This window comes from Petaurus breviceps, unplaced genomic scaffold (genome assembly GCF_028583685.1).
Source record: "Petaurus breviceps papuanus isolate PSGF00001 unplaced genomic scaffold, PetGlider_PUasm1.0 38, whole genome shotgun sequence".
NCBI lineage: Eukaryota > Metazoa > Chordata > Mammalia > Diprotodontia > Petauridae > Petaurus > Petaurus breviceps.
The window spans coordinates 82,695,339-82,716,183 of record NW_027186304.1 but is presented as its reverse complement, the minus strand read 5'-3'; the positions used below and the strand labels follow the sequence as shown (position 1 = coordinate 82,716,183).

At 36.0% G+C, this 20,845-nt stretch overlaps 1 protein-coding gene across 3 annotated transcripts in view; it reads left to right on the top strand.

Annotated features, from left to right (window-relative positions):
• EYA1 (EYA transcriptional coactivator and phosphatase 1) overlaps positions 1–20,845 on the top strand; it is a 345,032-nt gene that overhangs the window by 282,793 nt on the left and 41,394 nt on the right. For all 3 annotated transcript variants that reach the window (XM_069100112.1, XM_069100110.1, XM_069100111.1), the window contains one exon: positions 9,593–9,682. In XM_069100112.1, the coding sequence (XP_068956213.1) occupies positions 9,593–9,682 (90 nt within the window). The remainder of the gene's footprint in view (positions 1–9,592; positions 9,683–20,845) is intronic.

Genomic DNA, 20,845 nt, shown 5'->3' with positions numbered 1-20,845 from the left:
TCTTTTGGTATGTATATATACACATTTACACATATGTGTAAAATAGAAACACATACTCAATTAAAATTTGTATGCACAAATGCAAATTTTGTACTGAAATAATGAAACTATCAACAAGGGCAAGTTAAAATTACAGCAAGTTCCTTAAGTAGTTGTTTTATTGGCTTGAATGTGTGCAAAGGAAGTTTATCATTTTAATATCATACTAATAGAGTTTGGGTTTGTTTGTTTTTTTAAACAGGGAGTGGGGAGAAGTAACTGTCGCTGATTTTTTAAAATAATGCCTTCCCTCATCAGCAGGATTTTTTTTATATTTTGCATAAAAGCCACAGTAATTCACACATCCTTTTTCTGGAGAAATAATGTAACATTCAATTTTCTTTTCTCTTTTCAAGCCATTTCACTCTACTGCTTTGCTTTCATGAAGAAGGATCTATGAATAGCACAAAATTATATATTTTGTACAATGATATCTGTAGAAACCACCCCAATCTTGCACCAATCCAGTTCCGCCCAACAAGAATTTATTAAATGCTTTGTGTGTTAAAGAGGCCATGCTGGGGGGTGGGAGGGGCAAAGACAACAATGAAAAGCAGCACCCAGTCTCAAACACTATGAGGCCTTACAAGACAGACATGGTGAGGAGAAATATGATTATTTGAGAAGTTAGAGATGGGGGGATAAGGGAAGACTTCCTAGTGAAGGTGGCATATGAACTTAACCTTGAAGGAAGCTCAGGATCTGAAGAGGAAAATTGCATTGCAAGTATGTGGACAGCCACTGCAAGGGGGTGGAGACAGGCGATAGAATGCCCAATTCAGCAAAGACTCATAGTCCAATTTGGCAGGAGCATGTGTGAGGGAGAGGTGCCGTGCACTTGAAAAGACAAGCTACAACCAGATAGCAAAAGCCTTAATCACAGACTGAGTTTATATTTTCCTTGGAGACAACAGAAAGACATTGAAGATTCCTAGGGGCAGTGGATAAAATTCTGGGCCTGAAGTCAGAAAGACTTAAGTTCAAAGTCAGCCCTAGACAATGCCTATGTGGCCCTGGGCAGATCACTTAACCTTTATCTGCCTCTGTTTCCTATAAAATGGGCATGAGGATAGTATTTACCTCCCATGGTTGTTGTGAGGACCAAATGAGATAACATCTGTAAAGCCCTTGGCACAGTGCCTGGCACATAGTAGGTGCTTATAAATACTCCTTCCCTTCCAAAAAGGACAGAAATTCAATGCCTGGCTAGATTTAGCTCCAGACAATCACAGTCAGGGAGGGTCAGCCATCATTTAGCTTCCTATGGAGCTACTCATAGAACCTTGTGCCACTTCTATAAAAACATAGGAATTTCACTAAGTAGGAATTTAATGTACACAGAGTGGATGAACCTAATAATTAACTGTCCTCTGATCTTGTTGGATGTCCTACTATGACTTTAAATATGAAGCAACCCTGGCTTCAACTTCAGCATTTGTTGTCTTAAAAGACATAAGAAATGTTAGCTTAAAGACTTAGTATGTGAAAATTATCAAATTTATAACTGATTTGTACATTTTTCTTCCAAGCTGTTTTTGAACTAATATTTACTTGATAACTGTTGTTAATAGTATGTTTTATCTTATTCCTCAGGTCAGAAAAATGTTAAGCATTTTAAATATATAAAAATATTGTAAATTTGAGATGGAAAAAAATTAAAATTATGCCTGATATGAGGTTGTAAGAATGTAAGGATATTTTTTAAAGACAAATATTTTTTCTCTAAGTTTCTTTGTTTTGTTTTACTAATTTACTAAGATTGATTAAGGTATTGTGCTAAGACACTCAGAAGTACAAAAATAAAAAATACATGATTGTTGCCTTCAAGTAATCATGCTGCATTCCTACAGTATAAGGGAAAAGATGAAACAAATAATGAATAAAAAACAAAATAGGAAGTGACAAGCACAAGGTACAAATGAAATTCTTTAAGAGAAGTGCTGACAGTTCTTCCAGAGAGGGGAGAAAAGGGAATTAAGGGAAACATCCTGCAGAAGGGAGTCTTAGAGCTGGACATTGAAGGATAAATAAGCATTTTAATAAGCAAATAAGGGAAGAGGTGGTACATTCTAAGAGTAAAAGACAGTGGGAACAGATGCTTGGGAAATGTTGAACAAGTTTGGAGAATGGTAAGTAGTCAAGTTTGGCAAGATTTGAACTACATTCAATAATCAGTGAAGAGCCATTGAAAGTTTTTGAGTGGTCTGATGGTCACTGCTTGATTTTAAATGCAGCTCTATCATTAACTAGTTCTGTGACCTTGGGCAAATCATTCAATTTCTCTCAACCTACATTTTCTCTGTAAAATGTGATGGTCAGATTACATGATCACGAGGATTTATTCTTTGCCAAGAGAACCTAAAATGGGGTCATGGAGAATCAGACATAACAAAATGACTGAGCAACCAAAAAGGGGTGGTTTATTCATTATTGTTTTAAAACTATATGGTTTTAAGGGACTTTCAGAACTGTTATCTTGGGTATTTGAATGCTTAATAATAGATATTCTTAACAGGAAAATCAAGAAGTATTGGGAATAAGTGCAAATACCTATCAAAAGAAACAATCCTTTAAATTATTTAAACAAGGTATCAGAATCGCAGAATTTGACAGTTGGAAAGGGATCTCAGCAACCCTCTCCAGTCCAATTCATACACTAAGAAAAATACCCTCTAGAACTTATCCAATAAGTGGTCTTCCTTCTGTTTGAAGACTTCAAAGGAGGAGGGAACACCATCTCTCCAGGCAAGCCATTCCACTTTGGGGCAGCTCTAATTTTTAGCAAGTTTTTCATGACACCAAGCCTAAATTTTTCTTTTTGCAAATTCCATCCTTTTCTACTGGTTCTGCCCTCCAGGGTCAAACAAAACAATTATGAACTCTCTTCTATAAGACAACCCTTTAAATTGAAGATAGCTATCATGCCGCACAGATAAGACCTGAGTTTTAATCTGACCTCTAGCTGTGTGACCCTGAACAAGTCACTTAAACCTCAGTTCACCTCAGTTTCCTCAGCTTTAAAATGAGGATAATAATAGCACCTACCTCACAGGGTTGTTGTGAGGGTCAAGTGGTCTATTTGTAAAGTACTTAGCGCAATGCCTGGCAACATAGTAGGTATTATATAAATGCTTGTTCCCTTCCCATTCATAAGCTAAATATGACCAGTTCCTTCAATGGATACCCATAAAACATCAATCAAAGACTGTCACCATCTTACTTGCCCTCTCTAAAATCTCTCCACCATACCAATACCGTTTCTTAAACTGTGGGGCCTAGAACGCAACATAATAATCTACTCTGAGAAGGAGAGGAGAATGGTGGGCTTACCATATTCCTGGAAACCATGTGCCTTTTAATGCAGCCCAAGATTTCATTATGGCTTTTTTTTTCTCTGCTTCTACATTACACTGTGGACTTATATTGAGCTTGTAGTCTACTGAAACCCCAGGCCCTTTTCTGAACACTTGTTCTCTGTTTATTCCTTCCCTAACTTCTATTTGTGGAGTTGATTTTTTGTGTCTAAGTGTAATAATTTACATTCATCCTTATTGGATTTTATCTTATGTTTATTCTAATTGTGCAGCCTTTCAAGATCCTTTTAGATCCTGGCTCTGTCATCCGGTGAGTTAGCTGTCCCTACTTGGTTTTTGTCATATGCAAATCTGATGAGTATGCCTTCTCTGCCTTTATTCAAATCTTTGATAAAAATATTAAACAGCACAGGGCCAAGTACAGATCACTGGAATAATCCACTGAAAACCTTCCATCATTTTGACACAACCATCAGGAACTACTTGTTGAGACCAGGCATTCACCTAGTTTGGAATCCTTTTGATTGTATTATTGTATAATCCATGCCTCTCCAAAAGAACCCTAGAGTATACTTTATCAAAAACTTCACTAAAATCTAGAGGAGTTATATCTACAGAATTCCTCTTATCTACTTCTTTATTAATCCTGTCAGTAAAAGAGAAGCAATTAGGTTGGCATAGCTTGCTCTGGATGAAACCACATTGGCTCTTTATAATTTTTGTTTCTGTTAGAGTCATTTCAATCATGTCTAACTTTTTATGACCCCATTGGGCATTTTCCTGGCAAAGATACTGGAGTAATTTACCATTTTCCTTCTCTAGCTCATTTTACAGATGAAGAACTGAGATAAACAGGGTTAAGTGACATGCCCAGGGTCACACAGCTAGTAAGTATCTGAAGCCAGATTTGAACTCATGAAGATGAGTCATCTTGATTCCAAGCCAGGTGCTCTATCCACTGTGCCACCTAAGTGTTTTCTCATTTTTGATATTTAGCAACCATCTCTTTAAAGATCATTTCAAGAACAGAAACCAAAGTCAAGTTCACTAGCCTGTGTTTTTCAGACTTTACTTTTTTTCCTTTTTTGAAAATAATGACCACATTTGCCCTTCCCCAATCTTGTAGCATCTCTCATTTCCTACAAGCTTTCAAATATCACTGACAGAGTGACTCTGCAATCACATTGGCCAGTTCTTTCAGGATCAGAGGATGTAGGTATATATTATAGGTAACTTACCATTTATTATGGACAAGTTAGAGATCTTTTCTTATTTCCTTTTTATCTGAGTATCACTTCCCTGTTAATCATTTAAAGTCTTTGTCAGCATCCAAAGCTTGGTAACCATGAGGCCAAAAACTAATTGGTTTGTTTTCTATGAAGTAAGTTATATCAAAAGGTTGAAGTGTGTTGCATACTTTAAAATGGTAGAGTAATTCATTTAATGGTAGAATCAGTAATAAGACTATGTCTTAGAGAATTATGTTAAGAAGTAACAACATCAGGGAATATATATATCTCAGAACTGGCATTTAACTAAATGTAATGAGTCCCTATACTGTTGGCACATAAAATAATTTTTAACATAGTTATGACACCATGTCATTTTATTAGCCTGATTCTATGGTGAATCGAAGTAAGTCCACATAGCAGCCTGGTATGTTGTTTGAGCAACAGCTGTTTGAGTTTTCATTACTAGCTAATTTTGCTCTAACATACCATTTGATCATTTAAAATTTTCCAGTGTACTTAAGGATATCTTGTGCCCTTAGAAAGTTAGCTTGCCTCACCTGAAGGACTAACATTCCAAAAAACCAAGGTTTTGTGAGAGCCCTCTTTCACTTTAAAATGCTTATAAAAACATTTTAGTTTTTTCAAATTGTAATAAATTTATAAACAGATATTTAAAACTCATCAGCATTTCTTAAATTCCTCTGGTTGGCTCCAGAACTAGGAACAGTGGGTAAGGAGTTGCAAATATACAAAGTTAGACTTGATTTATTTAATAATTAAAGAGAGATTGTACATTTATGTTAATTCATAGGGAAATATAAAAATATAACTACTATGATTGCCTTACAACTTGGCATAAGAATTATTAAGAAAAATGAGGTGACCATCCCACCTACAGTAAATGCTGTGTCACTAGCCTTAAAATTCTACCATATAAGGAAAAACTATCCAAAAGTGGAATATGCTATCTTTTTTTTTCTTTTTGGAGGGCAATTGGGGTTAAGTGACTTGCCCAAAGTCACACGGCTAGTAAGTGTGTCAAGTGTCTGAGGCCGGACTCCAGGGCCGGTCCTCTATTCACTGTGCCACCTAGCTGCCCAAAATACATAATTTCTTTCTTTTTTTTTTTGGAGGGCAATTGAGGTTAAGTGACTTGCTCAAGGTCACACAGCTAGTTTTTGTGTTAAGTATCTGAGGCCAGATTTGAACTCAGGTCCTCCTGACTACAGGGCTGGTGCTCTATTCACTGCTCCACCTAGCCACCCCTGGAATATGCTATCTTGAGAAGTGACATATTTCCTCTTTTTGGAAGCCTTCAATCAGAGGCTGTGTCGTCACTTGGTAAGAATACTGATGAAGGGATTTTTCTTTATTGAGAGGGGCAGATGAACTAGACCCTCAATCCCCTATCAGCCTTGAAAAATTCTAAGATTTCTTTCAAATACTTTTAAACTTGAAATTTGATACAAAACTCCATGGAAAATGGAGTTTTGTTAACATAGAGGCAATTCCTAGTTACGTATGTGGATCATTTATGTTCATTAAGGTTCAGCTGTGCACTGTCATTCCTGAATTTTCTTGACTTCCTTTCCATCAACTCACAAAACCCTTGTTTTCTTACTTTGCCTATTCTATTTTCACTACCCAACACTGATGGGTTTTTTTTTTTCTTCTCTAGTCTCTCATTGCTTCACTTTTCTCTATTGTCAAACAAATGTGTTCAAAGAAGACTAAGTATGATAAGAGGTGCGGAAGAGAGTGATATTCTAAAAAGTAGTTCAAAATTTCTCTGGTTTAGAAAGCAAGGAAGCCATTACATGATGTCATCATGGTGCCTGATAGTATTGGCTGCTCTGTACCTGACTTTGAACTCATATAAGCAGAATGCTGTTTGCAGTAAAGCTATAAGTAAGCCAAGTCTCTTCCTCTAATTGCAACAATTTTGGTTCCATCAGGTAATATCCTCATTATTGCCTACTATTGTAAGAAAAACAAAAGTTTTGAAAAGTCATTTGAAAAGACACACTTCAAAGGAAATGGGGAAGAAATATCTAATTTCTCTCTGTTACATAGAATTATTTTCTCCTTGTCTACATAGCACTTTGGTAATTATCAAGAGGGATAAAAATGGTAGAGACAGTTCAGTGGCATAATGGATAGAATGCTGAACTTGGAATAAGAAAGAAAACTGAGTTCAGATCCTACTTCAGACATATATTAGCTGTGTGATCCTGGACAAGTAAATTAACTTTTGTTAGCCTAAGTTTATCCATTTGTAAAATGGGAATAATAAGAGTACCTGCTTTGTAGGGTTATTGTGAAGATCAAATGAGGTAACATAAGTAATCCTCTTTGCAAACTTTAAAGGCCTGTATAAATGCTAGCTACTATTATTATGAGTTATACTACTGACCACTAGATGCTTATAATCTAGCTGTTAAATAATAACAATGACAATGATGATGATAATACTGCTACTTTTATTTTTACGTCATTTCAGTCATGTCTGACTCTTTGTGACCCCATCTGAGGTTTTCGTGGCAAAGATACTAGAGTGATTTGCTATTTCCTTCACAAGCTCATTTTACAGATGAGGAAACTGAGGCAAATGGGGTTAAGTGACTTGTCCAGAGTCACAAAGCTAGTAAGTGTCTGAGGCCAGATTGAACTCTGGAAGAGGAATCTTCCTGATTCCAGGCTGGGCATTCTATCTACTGGGCCACCTAGCTTCCAATCCTCCTCCGCCTCCTCCTCCTCCTCCTTCTCCTCCCACCACCACCACAACCCCCACTGATACTACTACTAATAATAATAGCATTTATATAGACCTTTAAGGTCTGCAAAGCCCTTTGCAAAACTCTTATTTGATCCTCACAACAACCCAGGGAAGCAGTTGCTCTGGTTATCCCTATTTTATAGATGATGAAACTGAGGCAGACATGAGGTAAAATCACTTACCCAAAGTTGCACAGCTAATAAGCATTTGAGGCAAGATTTAAACTCGTCTTCTGGACTCCAGCTCTAGCAGTATCCATCATGTAACTTAGATATCTATAATGTCCTTACAAGTTTCTCCCACTCCTACCCCCAGACTATAAATGTCTTGAAGGCAGGAACTGGTTTTCATTTTTCTGTGTACTCCCAGGACCAACATAGTGATTGTTGAATTGAATTGAACTGTAGGAAAATGCACACATGAAATATGGTAAACTGCATTGCAGTGTATGTTTATATGCTGAATTTAGTTATATAGACGATAAATTCTGTGGGAATTCAGAAAAGGGTGAAGTTGGTATAGCTGGATCATAAAATCATAGTCTCAGATTTGAAAAGAAACTCAGAAATTATCTAGTCCAACCCTATCATTTTATAATTGGGGGGGGGGGGGAAATAAGACCCATTAAAATAAAAAGACTTTGGCAAGAACACAAAGCAAGTTAGCAGCAGAGCCAGCACTTGAACCCAGATCTCATGACTCCTTATTCAGAATTCTTTCTAACATTACACACTCCTTCCTCTCAAATCCTTGAAGGAGAAGTGGCCTCCAGCTGGACCTGGGAGGGGCAGCTGGATTTAGGTAGATAGAGAATAAGAAAAGGAGATGAACGAAATTTAAAATAAACTTCAGCAATGATTCTGCCAGTCATGGTTTTACTTGAAAAGGAGGAGCTCTTTGAATTTATGTTCTTATGCTTGGGGCACAATTTAACAGAGTTCAGCATGTTTTTTAAGCATCTACCTTATGTAAGGAATAGAGACATAGCTGTGATTGGACAAATCCTCCATTAACTCCATGTGATATAGGGAAATCCTACCTTTTCATTCCTCAGTTTCCTCTTCAAACAGGGATAATCACTTCCTGGTGTACTTGACAGAGAAGCATAAAAAATTATAGCTGTGGAAGCAAGTGAAAACTTCTATGCCAATGTAAGGTAGCATTGCTCTTGTTGTTAGACTGTCATAAAGGCATATGAGAACACTTTGTATGCCTCTTCCATTCCCTTCTCAGAGAAGGTAGTAGTTCGTCAACATTGTTACACAGTGCCCTTTGATTCCTTGATTTAATAAAAGGCCTGAAAGGGGAAGTTGCAGTGACTTCACATCATGAAAAACACATGGGTTTGTCCTCAGTGCCAGAGGATCCCAAGGATACACTTGGTTCAGACCAGCTAGGAGGAATCTGAGGAATGGTAGGGGGAAGGGAGAATGGAGTCGTCTCTCTTCTTAGTCCTTACTGGGTCAGATTTCCTAGGAATCACTTGGCAAACTGTACATTTCAGTCATGGACAACCATCTATTGATTGATAGACATGACTGTGTCTTATAGTGTTGGCTATGTGTTGGATGGAGAGCCGTCACCCAGATGGCAGACGTTCAGTGCTTGGGTGGCTCCCAGCAATCGTAGTAGGGACAGTGCAGTCCTCACTTGTTTCCCATAATGGCTCAGACCTGGTTGCTTTCTGTGTAAATACTGTTATCTATAGACATTCATGTTTTCTTACTACAATATATTGAGAATAAAATAATACATTTTGTAATTCAACTCTTTGTTGTAGCTAGTTCTTGGTATTTATGATTGAGAATTTAAATTCAGTGAGTTGTAAAGTTATTGAGACTATGGGGTAGTTGTGGTTTTCTGGATTTATTAAACATGTAGTGTCTTATTTTTCTTTTAAATAAATGTTTCTGTAACTGGCTTTGCCACACTTTATGTGACTGAGTCTTTACATTTTAGTTATTTACGGTGTCGTAGTTGAGAATTATTTTCTTTATGAGACAGTCAGGTCTCATAAAATAACATTTTAAGCATTTGGTTGCTTCTGTAACACAATGTTTTAGATGCTCATTAATTTAATATACTCAGTGGCATATTTTAAATTTTGCTTGCAGTCCAAAAGTCTTACTATTCCTTCTTCTGAAGTGAGAGCCAGATCACATTTGAAATCATGTAAGATTTCATATAACAGAAGGAGGTATGTTACTGACTTTTAAAAATTCTTCTTCTAGGATCCACCTACTTCTGTTTCACTTGGACTGAGAATGGAAGAAATGATTTTCAATTTGGCAGACACACATCTGTTCTTTAATGATTTAGAAGTAAGTAGTAATTATTTTATGTCAGCCATTTAGCATTTGTTCCCTATTTTATCAAACGAAACAATGGTAGGCCTGACAGGCAATGATGGAGTATTGCATTAAGGGAAATAGGGCTGGTGAAATAAATATAAAGTAAAACAAGTTTAACTTAACTACATCAATACATTTTACTGTCAAAGTCTTTCTTGTGTTCTTATCTAAATAGATGAGCATGTAAAGTAGTCTATGACATAATTATATATAAACATTAAAATTTAATATCTAGACATTAAATATTAAACTTTGACTTCTACAGATTTTTAATAGGAAGCTACAAATTTCTCAATTGCCTTCCAGTATGAGGAAGTTCAGCCTTAGAGCCAGAAACAAATCATGTATTTTTCATATGTTGTCACTTTCCGAAGTATATTCCATTGCAGACTTTCTCTGCTTGGTAGCAGGCTCATTTCTCAAGATAATGAGGTTTCTTTTTTGGTCTTCTGGTATCCTCTGCACTAGCAATCCATGTGTCAAGATGCCAATGACTTTCTTATTACATTGACTTTTTTTTTCCTCTTGACAACTTTGAAAGATTGTGGTGAAAACTGTTATGGCCATTGAGGGACCTGATCCTTCCATGATCTCGGGTAGATCACCTTTTAAAAGCAAAAAAATGGCTGCTGCTTCTATCTTCATTATGACAAAACATGACCATAGCTACATTTCACTCTCATCTTAATGTAGACAGTTGTTTATTTAAAATCCTGCCGTTAAGCAAGCTTGTGGTAGGGCTGCCAACAGGCATTAATCATCAAGTTGTTGTTTTGCTAGATTTTATAAATGTATGTTATTTCAGACAGGAGAAGGAATCTGAAGGATTCAAATACAACTTTTGCTGATCAAAGTTAATTGGCAGCAATTGGCCTTTAAATATTTCCTCATGTTTCCCTTTTTAAAATCAAGCAAAATGCACCTTATTTAATAGATGAGCCAAAATCATTTGAAAAATGCCAGTGTGTGACAGAACTTAAATGTGGTTTGCTCAACATCTGTCCTATATTTTGATTTCTTTTCATCTGCAAAGAAACTACTCACAGACGAATTGGCAACTTACAGTGCAATAAAACTATTTAAATGTGCTTTATTTTTTCTTCCATTCCTAAGTGAAGTATTTATTTTTACACTTAAAATAAAATACAAGATTTCTTGCATTTTAGAGTGTTTGCTTTCATTAAGAAAACTAAATGTAAGACATTGCTGCTTAACACAAAAAAAAATGTTCTAAAAGTGAGCGAAGTGTTCAGGATTTATTTTCAGGCTTTTAGAAAAGATTAATAATTATACTTATTTTCAAAAGATGTTTTTGATTCATGGTTGTGTTTCACTCCATAAGAGAGGAGCAAAAGTCATTCCATATTTTACTAGTAAGTTAAAATGGCTTTTACAAAGTTTCCATTTGTTTCTAATGATACAGAAGAGTCTTTAATTCTGTCCTGATACAACCATGTAACTCTTATTGATGTTAATGGGTGTTAATAGCACACATCAAGAAGAAATTAGCCATAATTTGGTAAGGTTTAACTATAGTTTATAAAATGGCAAATCTATGTCTGTAAGATGCCAAAACAATGAGTTGAAAAGTGAGAATCTGGGAAAACTGGTGTAGCATCATATATATTTTAACCCCACATCAGTCAGGTTTTTTTGAGATTTTGTTTTTTTGCTTATAGATTTCAGCCACACTGGTGTGTGTGTGTGTGTGTGTGTGTGTGTGTGTGTGTGTGTAGATATCACTTAAAATAGTGCCCTTCCAAAGCTAAAAGTATATTAAAAATTAGTGCCTTAATAATGGAAAAAATATTTATATAGGATCAAATTAAAAGTAATATTAATGCTGAATATTTCTGAAAAGTGAAGTAGGTTAGAAGGAACAATGTTGAAATATTTGAACTAAATTTTTAACATTGGTTCTTAAGGTTAATGAAACATTAACTAAAACATAAAATGTTTGTCTTATAAAAGCTGATTCTCTAGGGTTTTCCCCCTTATTGGTGAGTCAATCATGGCTTGTTTAAGTATGTTCTGAAATGTATAACAAATAGGTTCCTTTGGCACATGTCAGAAATTCCAGGTACTTGCTCCAGTTTTTTCCAGTATTTGAATAAGTAGGTTCATCTTTGTGCTCATTTCAGTCCTTCATTTCATTCATATGTATTACGACAGAAGTGGAATCTGTTATTAGTCATACTTGGTTTCTTTAAGAAAATGTTACTTAGTGGCAAAAATAAATATATTGGTATAATGCTCTTAAGAGAACCAAAATTATCTCATCAGGCAGGAATGATGTGGTAATGCCTGATTTCACACTCCAATTAGTAGTGTGTTGTGGTAGGGGACTTGAATGTTTTAATTTATTTAAATTGTATGTTTTTAGCATTTTAAGCCTACAGTAGAAGTAATTTCAAGGAGGTTAACAATTTGTTGGTTAGCCTGAAGTGTGATATCTGAACTCTATTTTAAAAAAAAAAGTATTGGCCTTAGTTCTCTTTATAAAAACTTAAGTTACTGCCAGCTACCCCTCTGCATAATTTAGGGGGTTTTTCTCCTACATCTTTGGCATATTAAATATTCTGCATAATGAAGTACACTGAATGAAGACTTGCCAGTAACTTTTGTGTTATCTTGGTATGTATTTAAAATGGTGATTTGCTATGTGAACTTAAAAGGGCTAATGAGTAATAAACCAATATAAGATAAGATTTTTTTTTCAAATGAATTTTGAGGCCTATGCAATAACTGACAAAACCTTTTTCATTTTTAACCTAAATTTGGAGAGCATTTAATTTTGTTTTAAAAATGTATATGACATCATAATAAATAAATCTTGCTTGACATTCATTTCCAAACCAACCCAAGGCAGGTTTTGTTGTTCTGTGATATTAAAAATGTTTAACATGTAAACTCATGAGTGACATATAGGCCAAATTATTTTTGGAATTTATGATTTCTCCATCAGTGAATGAAAGGCTATAGCTGTCTTACATACTCTGACTTTCCTATTGATGAGACTGAGGAGCGTCTTGCAGATCATTTTACAATAAATGTCTCCATGTGGAATAGGATGATACTTATATGGAAGTCATTTATTAGAATGACAGTATGGAATTGGAGTTTCTCAATTCCTTTACACAAGAAGTGTTACTCTCTGACTGAAAGGAGAAAGAGTTCTTTCCATCAGATCCTTCTTGTAAGACAATAATGTGTGTCTCCAAATAGTGCTGGAGGGAAAGGCCTTCAGGAAACCTTAATGTTTTCATTTAACTTGGCCCAGACTAGTGTCCTTGTTAGTCATTTCCATGGTGGAAGAGGAAAAAAAAATGTTTCATGTAGACCCGAACATTTAAAATAATAATAATAATAAAGCAGAGGTTTATATTGATTTTCTTTCCCTTTGGTTTTGAAAAATGTCATTTGACTTAAATCTCATGATGATTGCTGGTGTTGTTGACACTGTATCCAACTCTATTGAGGGCAGGCAGTCAGCCTTATGCCTGAAACTCAAGACTGGCCACATTCTAGCCTTTACTGCCTCAGGGCTACTACCTCAACTTTCTTCTGTTCCCTTAGTTCCTACCCCACTCCCTACCCTTTGAGCAGCCCTTCAGTGAACAAAGGAACTGGGAGTGGGGGGATGGGGCAAGAGGAGAGTGGAAATTGAGAAGCCAAGAATAAATCTTGAATTAAAACTTCCAGCACCTCAGCCAATGCCTTGACCGTTTTCCCACTAGGTAGCATGACAGCAAGACGTTATTACCTGGGCTAGAATTTTACCATGCCTAAATAGTTAACAAAATTAGGTCAGTGTTAGAATTTCCCAAAGGACTTCAACCCAGACTCCAGATTTACCTTCATGATTTGTGACCTCACAATTTTTTTGTTTTTGATTATTTTGTTTTGATTATTTGTTGTATACTTTAGCATTTTAACTTGATAAGTTTTTAATCTCACATTTGTATTGTTGGTAATGAAAGGGGGAATAAAGTTTTGTTGAAATTATACATAAATTATATGAAATTATAAGTAAAGTGCTTTGTACTGATATAGCGATTATACTCCCAGGATTAGAAGGAAACTGAGGAATATTATAGAGAATGGTGGGTTTTTAAGTCAAAAGATAAGGGTTTGAGTTCTAGTTCTGCTACCTACCAGTTACTGACCTTGAGCAAGGTTAGCTTGCCCCTCTGAGATTCAGTTTTTTCCTAAGTAAAATGAAGTTGGACTAAATGATCTCCAAAGGTCCCTATTAGCTCTAAATCAGAAAAGAGGCATTGAAATCTTTGCTAAAGCTGATTTCATAATGGTCAACAGTTTTTAAGGCAAAGACAAATATAATTTTTCTAGGAAATTTTCCCCTTCCTTGAAAAAGACCAAGGGATTATGAAACTGTGGAAACCGTTTGGTTAGTCCACTTGTATGAATGCTCTGGAAACTAACTGGTTTTCTATTATTCAGGAATTAGAGACAATTAAGGTGCTACAGTGGATAGAGTGCTAGACTTGAAGTCCGGAAGACCTGAGTTCAAATCCAGCTTCAAACTCTTTCTAGCTGTGTTAACTTGGGCAAGTCACTTAACCTCTATTTGCCTTAGTCTTCTCAACTAGAAAATGGGCATAATAATAGCCCTACCTGTCAGGGTTGTCATGGCACTCAAATGAGACAATATATATATATGTGAAAAAGTCCTAAACACAATGCCTAGCATGTGGTAGGCACTATAGAAATGGTAAGTTTATTATTATTTGGTAACTTTTCATTCTGAGAGCTAAGAGGAACTATAATGAAAGAGCTGTCTGTGCATACAAACATGTATGCCAGTCAGCTAATAAGCATTTATTAAGCACCTACTGTGTGCCAGACATTGTGCAAATAATGCCAATACTAAATACTAATAAATAATAATAAATACTAAAAGGAAAGAGTCTCTGCTCTCAAGGAGTTACAATCTAACATATATATATTAGTATAATATGTATATGTACATATGTATGTGTACATATATGTAATATATGTAATAATGTAATATATATCTGAAGAGAATGAACCAAAGAAGGCAAAATGTCCTGATTTACAAAAGGGGGAAGATTCCAGCCATTGAAACTGACTCCAATTCTTGGGAAAAATCCTAGAATATATTATTAAATGATGAATTGGTTAAAAAGGAAGCACAAGTCACAAAAAGTCAACATGATTTCATTAAGAATGTCACATCAGAGGAAGTTCACAGATTTTTTAAAAGAGGAATGCTACAATGTAGATAATAATATTTAGTAAATTGTTTGACAAAATCTCTCATGCTATTCTTTTGGACAAAATCTAGAAACATAGACTTTAATATGCCACAGCTAATTGGATTCAGAATGGATATTCATCTAGACCCAGAGAATAATCATTAATGATTTTGTATCATTTGGGGAGGAGGTAACTAGTGTAGGGGGCCAGGAATCTAGTGTTGGCAATGTGTTGTTTAATATTTTTTTTCCAAAGACTTGGATGACAGCATACTTATTAAATTGACAAATGGCAAAAATTTAGTAGACAGCTAATACTTTGAATTGTGATTCAAAAAAGATCTTGATAAGCTAGAACCTTGGTCTGATCCAAGCATTGACAAATTAAAGCTTAACAGACCAAATCTTCCCACCCAAAAATTTTATTTACAAATGTAAAAAAAAAACATTCTTAGCTTGCAGGGCTTACAAAAACAGGTGGTGGACTGAATAATGGCTTGTGGGTCATAGTTTCTGTATCCCTAATTTAATAAAAGGAAGTTTGCAGAATCACAAAATTTAAGAGTTGGAAACAACCTCATTGATCATCTAGTCCAACTCACACATTAAAGCAGTCTTCACTATAGATGTCCCTCATGAGTCCTTTCTTCTTTAGACTGAAGATGCCTTTTTTTCCTTCAACCAATCCTCATATGATATGAACTCAAAGCCCTTCAACATCCTGGTTTCTCTGGATGTTCTCCAACTTGCTTAAGCTGGGTTCAAAAAAATCAATTCTATAACCAGATGGAGGAAGGAAGGCAAAATATCAGCTTGTTTTTATAAGACCTGAGAGTTTTGGAGAACTACAAACTAAGTATGAGTCAACAGTGTGATATGGCATCCAAGAAAACTAATGCAATCTATAGTTACACTATGAGACAGTTCAAACCAGAGAAATGATATCCCCACTACAGCCTTAGTGATATCGCATTTGGAGTGTTATGTTGCAAGCCCCTCCTCACCCAATTTAAGAAAGATAAATTTAGAATGCCCAGGATGGTCAAAAAGCTCTAATATCATGACATAAGAAGACTGTTTTAAAGAACTGGGGATGTTCAGTTTAGATATGGTGAAGGTGGTTTTGGAACATGTGTTAAACTATTTGAAGAGCTGTCATGTGGAAGGAGGTTTATACTTGTTCTGCTAAAGGAGGAGAAGTAGGAGCAATGGTGATGATGTCAGACAAACAGATTAGGTGTGATATCAGAAAAAAAAATCCCAATGAATAGAGATATCCAGAATCAGAATGACCTGACTCCAGAGACTGTGGATTTCTGTAGCAGACAGCATCCTAGCATACCCAGGAGAGCTACTAGCACAGGTTCCTAGATCTACTTTTCTAAAGGAAAGCAGCCCAAAATGGGTTAACAATTTTGCTTTAATCAAACATATGTCATTTACCTAGTTCAGGGAAAAAAGGTCAGCACCCTGAGCTTCAGAGAATACAGATAAAGGTTACAAACAGACAAAAAAATACAGATAGAGAGACATCAGCAGACAGGCTTCCAGCTGTCTGATCATTACATTCATACCTAGTGAGTTAGCAGAGATAAGCACCAACATCTGGGTTTTCAAAGCTGGGGGACTCAACAGCTGCCCAGAGTCTCATCTGGTCAAATCACACAACTCTTCTCAAAGTGAGCCCCAAAACAAAACTCCACATCAGGGTATATATAGCCTTATCCTGGGTCAGAGAATGTCACAGCCCTCTTGACCCACTGCCCAATCACAAAGTAACAAGGTGTGGGCATTCCTGAAAAACAAGCCTCCCTCCACAGGTTCCATGTGACCACATTCAGCCTATTAGGGGGCAGAGTATATTTTCAAATCAAGGAAGGTTGTCAAAGACACTTAAGCCTATCAAAGGGCCTAGGGGCAGGGAACATCTTCAGATTCCCATTCCCATAACAATTTCTTTGCACTAGAAATCTTTAAGCAAAGCCTAGAAGACCACTTTGGCAGAATATCATGGAGAGAATTCTTGTTCATGTGTGTATTGGATAGATTATGTGGTCTTTGCAGTCCCTTCTGAGTGCAATTATGATTCTGTTATAACGTATTCCAATTGTAAAGAGAAGTGATCTTTCATTATCCATTGTTTTGTATGGTTCTCTTTCTTTTCCTCTCCTGTATTATAGAATGAAGCATACCTATTTAATCATGAAAAAAAAATTGTTTTGCCAACAGTGTGCTTGATGAGGTGACAATTGAATTATTCTATTGTCATTTTTGTTATTATTATTGAATTGGGTTTTTTTTAACATCATGCCTATTACTTTATCTTCCTAAGATTTTGTTGTATTTCCACCAAAGACTAAAAGGACTTCTTTCATAATTACTTTGTTGCAATTTATGTCAGAAACATCATAGTTTAGTGCACAGTTAGAGATTTACCACAAGTTAAATACATCCATTCAACCAATATTTATTGCATACATACTGTATTCTAGGCATGGGGTGTGGAGGGGGCCAAGGGGAGGCTTACAAAGATTCCTAAAACATGAGAGCTAACTCTTAAAAATAATGTTCCAAGTCTGAAATCCTTCCTTGAGGTCCAAGAGGTCAAAACTAGCTTCAGAATAATATTAAGATGTTTTCATTTCTAATCCAGCAAATATCAGTAGCTATGACCCATATAAATGAATGCTCCTTGAGAGATCCTCAGTAATTTTTAAGAGGTAAAGGCGAGGCCATAAAGTTTAAGAACCACTTTTCTAACTTCTTGTTGTTCAGTCAGTCAGTCGTGTCCGACTCTTGACCCTGTGCACCATGCCGTCTGTGGGGTTTTCTTGGCAAAGATACTGGAGTGGTTTGCATTTTCTTCTCCACTGGCACTTTTCAAACTCCTTTCCACCCTATAAAAGGGATAGTGTGTGATTCAGGACAGTAAGCATGTGGGGGTGGGAGGGAAGGCTGAAGGGTTTGAGGCTCTAAATTTACCACTGATAACACTAAATTTGGAAAAGATACTGGGTTCCAGGCACATCTATACCACCCACAGCTTACCCTCCTCAAACTTCCTTTAATCTTGTGCCATCTGCTCTGTAATGATAATTGAGGGCACTGTTGTTGACCATCTCCAGCTCACAGTCATGGATACCTGTCTTTATTATATGAATAACATATAACCCAGATATTATACCTGCCAGAAAAGGTTTTTACTGAGTCAAAAAGCTCATAATTGTGGCTAACAATTGGATGGCACTATTTGCAAGGTGGGCAGCTAGGTGGAGCATTGATTGCAAGGGCCTGAAGTCAGGAAGACTCATCTTCCTGAGCTCAAATGTAGCCTCAGATATTTACTAGCTGTGTAATCTGGTCAAGACACTTAATCATGTTTGCCTCAGTTCTTCATCTGTAAAATGAGCTAGAGAAGGAAATGACCAACCATTTCAGTCTCTTTGCCAAGAAAATCCCTAATGGGGTCACAAAGAGTCAGACGTGACTGAAAAACAACTGAAAAACAACCATTACAAAGTTTTTTACATCGTTTCATCCTCACAGCAATCCTGTGATGTAAGTAATCATTCAGTCCACAAGCATTTGTTAAAACCTTACTTTTTGCTGTTCTGGGTATACAAAAGAAAAACAAAACACAATCTCTGTTCAAGAAGAAGCTTACATTCCAACCAGGGAGACAGCATGTAAATAATTATGTGTATACAGAATACATGCAATGTAAATGGAAAATAACCTCAGAGAGAAAAGAGAGGAGTAGATGGGGAGGTGGGGGTGGGAAGGAGTGTAGAGCAGAGAAAGGGACTGGAGTTAGAATCAAGAAAGACCTTCTAGGGAAGGTGAAATTTAAGCTGAGTCTTCAAGGAAGCCTGGAATACCATGAGGTAGAGGTGAGAAAGGAGGGCATTCCAGTTATAGGGGACAGCCAGTACAAAGGCATGGAGTTAGGAGATGGAGAGTGTCACAAGTGAGAAACCAAGTACAATTGTAATTTGTTATTCAGCTGTTTTTCAATTGTGTCTGACTCTTCATGACCCCATTTTTCTTGGCAAAGATACTAGAGTGGTTTCCCATTTCCTTCTCTAACTCATTCTTTACAGATAAGGAAACTGAGGCAATAGATTAAGTGACTTGCCTAGGGTCACACAGCTAGTGTCTGAAACTGAATTTATGGCACCCAGCTGCCCAACAATTGATATTTATAAATGAGGAAACAACCTATGTGCCCTTGGTCAAGTCACTCAACTCTCTAAGTCTCCGTTTCTTTGGTTATAAAATAAAAAAGGTTAGATTAGATGATCTAAGGGAGGCAGCATGGGATGTGAAAAACAAATTAATTCCACAGAGGATTTTAATTTGATGTAAAGCCCATATCCCAGCTCTGCCACTTTAAACTATGTAACATTGGACATATCATTTAGCCTTCCTGTCCCTTAGTTTCCTCATCTGTAAAATGAAGAGGGTGGACTAGTTAGGCTCTCAGGTTCTGCTACTATGACTTCTAAGATCTTTTCAGTTCTAGATCTAAGATCTTATAATCATGATTTTAAATAACCAAGTAAATGGTTTGTAATGTAGCCTTCTCTAAGCAGCATCTCTGTTGAGGACTATTATTTCTCATCTAAATATTCATTTTACATTATAGTTGCATAAAACTACTTTCTTATCTCAGATACAATATAAATTCTGATTTTATATATTTATATAATTCATATAGTTATCCCTTACACATTGCAGGATTTAGAGGGCATGATCTGGAAAATTAACATAAAATTTTTTGACCCTCCCTTCATACCAGAGAAGTCTGAATTTTTTCTTTTTATTTTATGGGGTGTTTACAGTACCTTGTAAAATTTGGGTTGATATTATATAATACCACATATATATTTTATGCATTTCTCAGTTTCTAAACTTTTTCTTTGTCATTGCAACTTCCACAAAATTCCCATTTAATTTCTTATGCTAACTCATGATATATCAAACCATGATGGGGAAAGTTGCAATGTGGAAGAGATAACTGTGTATTATTCTAGAAAGGACTGATATTAAGTCACCTATGAATTGGCTTCCTTAACATTGCTATATTCTTTTGGTATGAAACAAACATTTTATGCTACTTCTCCCTTGTTTAAATTAAAGCATACCACGTAGGGAAGAGAATTCTCCTAACGTGAATATATACCTGATTCATAGAACAGGAACAAGCAGTTATGGAAATGTGCTGTCAATCTTAGACACACATACTAAAAAAGAAAGTTAAATTTCAGCTCTCTGAATTGATGGCCTTTTAGTGTCATCTATGACAGGCTTTTGATTTAGACCAGAATCCTTGATTTTGACAGGTGTGCATCATTATTTTAATTTGAGGAAGAGTAATTTAAAAAAAAAAAAAGCTACTTTTCTCTACCTTGCAAGGAAGTTTGTTTAGTAGGAAAAAAAAATACAAGGTGTCCTCCTTTAAAAAAAAAAAACTTTGAATGGGGCAGAAGTACTGTAGCTCCAACTTCCCAAAGTGTGTTTCAGTTGCAGTCTCAAGAGGCTTCTCCTATTTCAGCACTATTACAATAAAGTCTCTATCTGAGCTCAGCCCAGTTCAATATGCAAACATTTTTTTTTAAAGATGGGAGGGGGAAAAAGGCTATGATTCCTCTTGCTAGTGTGATCTTGCATGACTTCTTGGGGTGGGGGAGAAGGTCCTTTTTATATTGTTTAACTTTAAAGTATATTTCCTCATCCTCAAAAACAAAAAAAAAATGGTTGAAATTCTCCCCATGCTCCACTGTAGTACCTATGGAAGGTTCTCAGACCCAAGATCTGGCCTCAGGTAAAGTTCTCAAACTGTTTATTTGAGATTGGATGTTTTTCAGTTTATCTTAATCCAGTTTTGATGAGATAG